The 8,574-nt window shown below is 50.4% G+C and overlaps 1 protein-coding gene across 4 annotated transcripts; it reads left to right on the top strand.

Annotated features, from left to right (window-relative positions):
- The first annotated feature begins 63 nt into the window (after positions 1 to 63).
- On the top strand, positions 64 to 8,553 carry RNF115 (ring finger protein 115). 4 transcript variants are annotated; one of them, XM_063421069.1, is made up of 9 exons: positions 76 to 227; positions 2,645 to 2,703; positions 3,154 to 3,205; positions 4,447 to 4,652; positions 5,223 to 5,294; positions 5,384 to 5,456; positions 5,538 to 5,631; positions 7,278 to 7,393; positions 7,464 to 8,553. In XM_063421069.1, exons 1-9 carry the CDS (start codon positions 147 to 149, stop codon positions 7,572 to 7,574), a joined length of 864 nt encoding a protein of 287 aa, XP_063277139.1. In that variant the 5' UTR covers positions 76 to 146; the 3' UTR covers positions 7,575 to 8,553. The 4 variants fall into 4 exon arrangements, with proteins under 4 accessions (XP_063277138.1, XP_063277140.1, XP_063277139.1 ...); XM_063421068.1 differs by having other exon boundaries at positions 64 to 209; positions 7,278 to 8,553; XM_063421070.1 differs by having other exon boundaries at positions 75 to 227; positions 4,447 to 4,601; positions 7,278 to 8,553.
- Positions 8,554 to 8,574: the final 21 nt, after the last annotated feature.

Raw genomic sequence — 8,574 nt, forward strand, 5'->3', positions numbered from 1 at the left:
TCACCGCCCCGGGGGCCGCTCTATCCCTCCCGCCCGCGCTCTCCAGACTGGGAGCGGAGCAGACGAGCTCGCCGGAAGCGCGGGGCTTCTCTGGGCAGCGCTCGCTGCCCTGGGAGGAGTGACGGCAGCCGCGGCACTGGGGGAAGATGGCGGAGGCGGCGGCGGCGGTGCCGCAGCACCGATTTTTTTGCCACAGCTGCAAGGGCGAGGTCAGCCCCAAGCTGCCGGTGAGCCCCGGGCAGGGAGGGTCGGAGAGGGGGAGCCCCGAGCTGCCAGCGAGCCCCGGGCGGGGAGGGCCGGGGCGGAGATCTCCGAGCAGCCGGTGAGCCCCGGGCGGGTGTAGGGGCAGCAGTGATCCCCCAGTCACTCCCTGAGCCCCCTGAGGAACGGGTGACCCCCAGCCCCCGAAGTTGTTCCCACATGGAATAGGTGATCTCTCCGCCATCCCAGTTCTCAGACTGGAAAGTGGCTGGGGGAATTTGCTCTTCGTCATGGAAGCAGATAATCCCATTCCCATCCCACTCCATAGCAGCCCTTCCAGCGCCTGCTCGTCCGACAGGATGGGAATTGTCCATCTATTCCTAAATTATCTCAGTTCCTATTCCTTGGAACTGGGAGCATCCCAGGTTTTTCTTTATCCCATGTCCATCCCACGCTGAAGGATCCATTTTTTTCCTTCCAGCAATCCCAAACCCACTTTTTAAAAGGAAACATTGTCCAGCTCTCACTCCAACTCCTTCATCCCCAAAAACTGGGCTTTCCTGGTGCCTCCATCATCTTTCTTGTTTGTCCTGGGACCAAAACTCCAGCCCTGCACCTGGGAAACACCTGAAATTTCATTTTGTGGGATCCTCCACTGGGTCTTGCACCAGTTCCCCTTTCAGGAACCTCCTGGATTCCTGGCAGTGGGGGCACACAGCCCTGTGGCCCTGCCCACGGACCCCAGTGGGAGCTGCTTCCTATGGATTTGCCCTTGGAGATTCCCGACCCAAAACACCTTTTTGACCCAAAACACCTTTTTGACCCAAAATTCCCTGGTTTGGGTCATTGAGAGGGATTAGGGATGAGGGCATGGAAAAGGAGGCATTGCCAAGCAGAACCTCTCCTGCACCTCCCAACGCCAGAGGTGGAGATGTTGGGTTGGAGAATCCTCCAGAGGATCTCCATCTGGAGACTTTCCAAGGAGACTTTATGCCTCTTCCCCAACAACGTGGTATGAGGAGGGTCTTGCCATGTGAAAATTGCTGCGGATTGAGAAGTAGAGCCTTGGAGGTGCAAGGGAGATTTTTTTTTCCTTGCTTTCCAAGTGAGGAAGGGGGGGCATGGCTGGAGGGATATGGAATTCCACAAGGTATCGATCTAATGCTAGGGTGGAAAAGCTGAGTTATTCTGACTGGAGACAAGGGAAAGGGGAACTTCAAGTTGGAAGTAGAGCTATGAAGGAACTGGCGGATGGAGCAAGAGCCAAGGAAAACTACTGCATTTGTCCCACACAACTTTCTTTGCAATTCCATTTGCATCTTTTCATAATTTTTGGGTGGGGGTGACCTGGAAAACCACCTGATCCAACTTTTCTGCCCAGATCTGGGGTCAGGTTCAGGCTGAATGTGCATGTGCCACACAGCTCCAGCTGCCTCAGGAGTGATCTGAGCGCAAAGCCAATGCTTCTGGTGCAATTCTGGTTTGCTTTCCTTTCTGGGACTCACAGACCACAAGGCTGGAGGGGAGTCAGAGCGATGGAATGCCACCAGATTCCTTGGAAAATCCGTTTTTCTTTGTACCATGGCTGAATTCCAGTCAGGGAATGAGATCCCTGTGTAGATCCCAGGATGTGAGGCTCCAGGATCATCCACTACATTCGTAAACATCCCAGGGAAAGCAGGGAGCTGATTCCAAGGCTCTGCAGGATCCCATACAACATCTGTTCCTGTTTCCCTTCCTCCAGAGCTATATATCCCAAATGCCGTTTTTATCTCTCCAGCTACTGGGTGGGAAGCTGAGAGTTTCCATGTGGATTCCAGCAACAAAAAAATATTCCAGAGTTTCCAGGAATGCACCAGCATCTTGCCTGCTGCTGGTGATCGTCAGATCCAGGATTTGGATTTGGATGGAGTTCCCACAAAATCCATGCTGAAAGTATGGGGAACATTCCATGTGTTGTGGAACAGGATGCAGGATTTTCAGGGATCTGGGAAGCATGGGTGAAGGGAAGAATCCAGGGGAATTGGTGGATGGAGATCTCACAAAAATCAAAAGTGTTCAAAGTGTGGGATTTGGGAAGGCTCTGACTGCAGGATGGAATCTGGAGAGAGAAGATCAATGAAAGAGGATCTGTGGAGTCTTTTGTTTTTTTCCATGGTTTTCTCCAAATCAAAGCCGATTTGCAGCTCAGGGACAAAATTCTGGAATTCTGGGAATGGGAACAGGGAAAATTTTTGTTTTTGGAAGAAATTTTGTTCCGTGCCTCTGCAGTTCCCGGCAGCAGCTCTTTTGCTCGCTGGTGCCCAGATTCCATGGGATTCAGATTTTGTGGTGTTGTTGTGAGCTGCTTGAGATCTAGGATCAGGAATCTTCCTGAAGGGAGGTTTTTCTTTAGAATTCCAGATATTTTGTGTCTAATCCCAGCTCCCTTTTGTCTTCCCAGGAATATACCTGCCCCCGCTGTGAGTCCGGCTTCATCGAGGAGGTTACTGATGATTCCAGGTACTAGAGAATGTCCAGGCATATGGAGAGACAATGGATCAAGTAATATGGATATTTAGTGTGAAAAATGCCATTTTTGCTCTTTTTTGATGTATGTTCTCCCCACCTGTTTTTTTTTTTAGGGTTGGTTGGTTTGTTTTTGTAAAAAAAACCAAAACCTTTTTTTTTGTCATCTTGATATTTTTACCCTTTTTGGTATTCTTTTACTCTTTTGGTCTTTTTTTTCCCTTTTTGATTTTTTCTTACCCTTTTTAGTATTGAGGGGGAAAAAAAACCCTTTTTACTATTTCTGGTGATTGCCCTTTTTTAAAATTCTTTTTCTTACCCTTTTTGTCTTTTTTTTTTTTTTTTTACCCCTTCTGGAGAGATTTCAGGAAACAAAGGGGGGATTTGGGAAGCACAGGGGGATTTGGGGAATGGGCCCTGCCCTCACTTTCCTCTTTTTCCCAGTTTTTTTGACGGGAATGCCCTGGATGACAGCCCCTCCTCGCAGTTCACAGAGGTGAGTTTTCCTGCTCTTCCCGTTTTCCTGTGGCATTTTCCCCAGCAGCTTCTTTTCCTGAGAGTTTGCAGGATTTAGGGAAGTTTTCAGGAGACTGAAAATTGGCATTGAGATCTGCCAGGGATGGGCACGACAGGAAAAGGAGGATTCAGGGAAGAGCCTTGCCCTGGCGCTGGCAGATCCTGGGATTTCTGTGGGGATGCCCAACCAGGCAAGGAAGTATTCTCTGTCCCTCCCTGCTCACAGATTTTCCAGAATCTATCCATTTTAAAGTCCAAACCCATAGGAAATCCACTCAATCTGGGGCCAGAAATGGGGTCATCAAATAGTTGGAATTCCAGTCTGTTCCCAGTCTGTATCCTTTCTGCTTGCTTCCATGCTCCAAGCATCCAGCTGCATCCCTTCCCCTCTTCATCTGGATCCATTTGTCCAAATTATTGCTTGGGTATCAGTTCGTGTCCCAGAAATTCCTTAGTTTCAGGGAGATACTGATCTCATCTTCCTGCACATGGAGCTTTGAGCTCCATTAATTAAACTGGATTTGGGGGATGAATAATAGTTGGGAGTTCTCCCCGAGGTGTAGTTGCAGGCAAAGCTCTCATCAGAGCAGCAAGAGAACGGGGAATGTTTATACGTTGTTTTTAATTCCTGGGGGTCGTCCTGCACCCCTGTAGCAAGGAGATCCGTGGATCGTCCCCCTCAGAGAGGCTACAGGAGGGGAATTGGGTAAATCAGGGAGCAGGTGGGATTTAGCACCACAGGATCCACTGCAGAGGCAGAGAGTGGCATTATCGACATGGACAGATCCCACCAAACAGCAGTATGAGGGGAACACCTTAGGATGCTTCTAGAGGGAATCCAGGGACACTCCAGGGATATGGATACCATCCGTCTGCCCTTAAACACCGCTGTCTTCCCCATGAGTGATCCCATGGATTTGGGAATGTCCAGCATTACTCCTCATCAAATTCCAGCCTTTGGAGAGAGGGAGAGACCAACCCCACAGTTTCTAGATTTGTTAGGATCTGTGTGGAGTGGGGAGTTGCACTGGGGGTGTTGCAGGAGCTCTGGATCCACTTGAGCTATAATTAAGCTTTTTTGCCAGACTTTTTTTTCCCAGGATCCATGACCACTATGGGAATGTGCTCCGGTGAACTGGACTCTGCTACCTCTTTGTTCCCACTGGGATGAGCACCAGAGCTGAGTGGGGATCATGTCTCCTGTCTTCTCCCTCTCCACAGCTTTGGGACCATTTGGATCACACGATGTTCTTCCCAGATTTCCGGCCATTCCTGAGCAGCAGCTCCCTGGACCCAGAAAGCCGGGACACGGAGAGGGCCCCCCCGGCCGAGCTCTGGGGGCCCAGTCGCCCCCCACGGCTGCCGATGCCTCGGAGGTACCGATCCCGTGGCAGCTCCCGCCCGGATCGCTCACCTGCCATTGAGGGGTGAGCGTCTTCTCCAGGGACACCAGGAGATTTGGGGAGGAACCTAGAAAAATGGGGTCCTGGCACTTCCTTAGCACAATTCTGAGGCATTTTCCCTGTCCTGCTGCCTGGAACACAGGGCATTCTGAGCACTGACATCCTGTTCTCATCCCTAATTCCTTCGTGCTTTCCCTCCATTTTGGAGCTTTATCCAGGAAATTTCCAACTGTGAGCCCTGTATCTATGGAAAAAGGATTCCCTGGTTTACTGCCTATTTCTTCTGCCACAATTTATTTATTTATTTAGCTTGTTGTTTCCATGATTTTTTTGGTTTTCACTGTCCCAGTACCAACTCTTCTATTGGAACTCAAGGCATTCCTGCTTCTCCCACCCTGGGATGAGCTCACATCCCTAATTACTTCCTACTCTCTGTTTTGGAGCTTTATCCAGGAATTTTCAGTCTCATGAGCCATGCAGCCAGGCATCCATAGAGCAGGCATCCATAGATCCTGCTCATCCTTCCTTCCACCATTTATTTACTTACTTAACTTGTTCTTCCTATGTTTTTCCTTCCCACGCCTCCTTTTTCAGGATAATCCAGCAAATCTTTGCTGGTTTTTTTGCCAACTCAGCTGTTCCTGGCTCCCAACATCCCTTTTCCTGGTGAGTAGCCCAGAACCTAGCTACCAGTAACCCAGCACCTAGGGGCTGGTTTGGGATTGGGGGGAATTCCTGGACTCTCCCGTTGGCAGGAGCGGGATGCTGCACTCCAATCCTGGGGATTATGCATGGGGACAGAGCGGCCTTGACGCCATCGTCACCCAGGTAGGTGAGGGGCACCTTTGCCAGGAGCGGATCCAGTGGCAGACCCCTGCTCCTGAGCACAGTATTTTTCCCTCTCCACAGCTGCTGGGACAGCTGGAAAACACGGGACCACCGCCAGCAGACAAGGAGAAGATCTCGTCACTCCCAACAGTGCCGGTGACACAGGAACAAGTCGGTGGGTGACTTCATCCCCAGATGGCACTTGGATCCTGGTGTTTGACATCCTGAGCTCCCCCATAACCACTTTGTTCCCTGTGGATTGGGCTGGAAACCCTTAGCTCCCAAGCTTTGCTGCTGCCATCTCTGGTGTTCCGTTCTCCCAGGAATCTTGGAGCTCCAGCATTCTCCAGAGTGTTTAGGGAGTCCTAGAGTGTGCCATCCTTTCCATCCCCATTATGGTTTTCCCATCCCAAATCCCTGTTCGTGTTCTCAGCTTGTCCCTTCTTCCCTTTCAAACTGGCTCTGGACATACTCTGCTCTGGAAATGTCATGGAAAACTGCCAGCAGGGGCCCGGGGTGTCTCAACAATCCTGACTTTGCAATTAAAAATCCTGTGAATTTTTCACCCCAAGGATCCCTCCCCCTCCCAGCTGCTCCACTACCAGAACCCTACTCTGTGGCTATAGAAACGGCCATGACACTGAGAGTGCTTCGGTAAGGTTTCAGAAAGTCTTCAAGCATCAGATCCTTGTTATCTAAACGTCTTTCATATCTTTTTTGTATAGTCTCCCATGGGCAGCTCCATGCAGCTCTGGCTCTTTCTCTCCTCTCTTCCTGCTGCAGTTCCAACTCCTTCCTGTCCCTAGCATGGCCACCTAACTCTGTCTGTCCCTTGCACAACCTCTTGTCCTTTCTTCCTCACAGCAAGGCCAGCAGACTCCAGCTGACTCCAACCAGCTAACTCACTCTTCTATCACACCCAGAGCTGTGATGCCAAGGCTGTTCCCATTCAGTAAATAACAGAGTAAATAACAGAGCTGCAATGTATCAGAGGCAAGATTGCCTTTAGCACTGTCTCCCCACACTACTCCTCCATTATGGTTAAACCAGGCCGTTCTGTGCAGGATATTTTTATCCTGTGGTTTTACACACCCCTCTATCCTCATCTTCTCTGGGAAGCCAAGGACTAGGTGGAATTCCATGTGTCTGAGCCCACGGAGCACAAGAAGACTAGGAAACACGAAATCTTGGAATATCCAAGTTGGAAGGGGTCCCTGGGATCACCGAGGGAGCTCAGCTCCTGATGGTGTCCATGTCAGCATCATGAGCTTGCAACAGCAGGAGAGGGAGCGGGATTTCAGCCACCTCCCATAGCTGGTGACACCAGGCATCAGGATCATCGTCTCATATTCCAGGCTGGGAAGTTGTGGCAGGCATCCAAACATCCTTACTTTGAATTTCTTATATTTCCTGGGGCTTGTGTGTGGATGGATTGATCACAGCTGGTGGAGCTCAGAGCTCATGTTCCCAGCAGGAATTCTTTGTTCCCTGCATGCTCCATCCTGTGTGGATTGTATCCTAGCTTGCAAATCCTTTCACTCATGTTCCTAGTGGGATTTCACTGATCCCTGAGTGCTCCATCCCCAGAGGATTTTGTGTGGATGGATGGATCCTGACATGTTTCTGGCAGGAATTCCTTGATCCCTCCATGTTCCATCTCCAGCAGACACAAATGACCTGTAAATCCCAGAGCTCCTGTTCCTGGTGGGATCCCTTTGGTCCCTGGGACACCCCATTCCCAGTAGACCCTCCACAAGTGTCTCCCAGTTATCGGAGCCTTTATTCCTGTCCCTCTTACCTGCCATTCTCTATTTTCTGCAGACACAGGTCTGGAATGCCCGGTGTGCAAGGAGGATTATGCCGTGGCAGAGCAGGTCCGGCAGCTCCCCTGCAACCACATCTTCCACAGCAGCTGTATTGTGCCTTGGCTGGAGCTGGTAAGATCCCAAAAAACCCATGTATCCCACGGGATGATCCCCCAGGATAACAGCTCTGTGTTCCTCGCAGCACGATACATGTCCCGTCTGCAGGAAGAGCCTAAAGGGGGAAGATTCCAGCCGGCAAATGCCAAACCCTGATGCTTCTGACAGCCCAGTGCAGGAGCAATGGACTTTCTGACCCTTCTGAAAGGTTCTGGAGTGCTCCAGAGGGTTCTGGAGGCTGCAGCATCCCCACTCGAGGTGTTCATTGTATGAGAATTCCAACAAACCCCACCGAGTAGTAGGAATTAGGGGGCCCACCCTGTGGGATTACAGCACCAAGCGCTCGTCTCCCAGAAATTTATCCTTCCGCTCTATGGAATTGCCTCGTTAGTCCTAAATTGGGAATTTTGGGATTGATTTGATTTCGTTTTGTATCAGAAAAGGGTTTTTTCCAGTGGGACCAAGTCTGGAGAGGGGTTCCAAGTCCCTCGTAGCCTTCTCTGGAAAAAGGTTGGGATAAAAAGGGGATTTTGGGGATGTTCCTGCATTCCAGGAGATTGGAATTGTATCCATGACAGATTTTATTGCCCCATTGTGGATGGCATCTTTGGGGTCTATAAAATCATGGTGGGTGGAAGAAGGAAGGGTCTGGAGCCCTTTCTTAGGGAGGTCAAACCCTCAGGAGCCCTTCATGGTCCTGGAAAGGCTCTGGGAATGCTGTGGTATCAGGAATGCGCTGAGCAGGATTTTTATCTCATCCTGGACTATTTTGGGGGTTGATTTGGGTCTTTCTGACCCTTTTCCACATGCCTGTGGCCCCAGGTGTGTCCAAACCTCCCTTTGCCCCCACAAGTCGTTCCAGGTGGGAATTACGGACCACTCCCTTGGGAATCCCCCCACCCTCCCCCATAAGTTAAGGAAACTCTTTATTTTTGCTGATTCTTTGGTTGTTTTGAGAATTTTTTCCCATTTCTGTGACTTATTTCCAGGTCTGAATCCTGGGAGTTATCCTCATACTTGTGGTATCCACTGACTACCCTAGGGGGACATTGTGACCCCCATCCCTGGTGGGGTGGACATTCCCAAACCCCTTGGGCTCAGTGGCTCCACATCCACATGGATTTAATTCCTGATTTTGTTTGCTCTTCCGTCCAATAAAGGCCTTTCTCAATGAATTCCCCTTCCCAACAAATCTT

The sequence above is a fragment of the Prinia subflava genome, chromosome 35 (genome assembly GCF_021018805.1).
Source record: "Prinia subflava isolate CZ2003 ecotype Zambia chromosome 35, Cam_Psub_1.2, whole genome shotgun sequence".
In the NCBI taxonomy this organism is placed as follows: domain Eukaryota; kingdom Metazoa; phylum Chordata; class Aves; order Passeriformes; family Cisticolidae; genus Prinia; species Prinia subflava.

Excerpts from the sequence above, each read along its gene's own strand:
- RNF115 (XM_063421067.1), top strand. The coding sequence starts at position 147 with ATGGCGGAGGCGGCGGCGGCGGTGCCGCAGCACCGATTTTTTTGCCAC. Across the intron at positions 3,206-4,446 it reads CCTCCTCGCAGTTCACAGAG|CTTTGGGACCATTTGGATCA; the intron begins GTGAGTTTTCCT and ends CCCTCTCCACAG. Across the intron at positions 4,653-5,222 it reads CGCTCACCTGCCATTGAGGG|GATAATCCAGCAAATCTTTG; the intron begins GTGAGCGTCTTC and ends CTCCTTTTTCAG.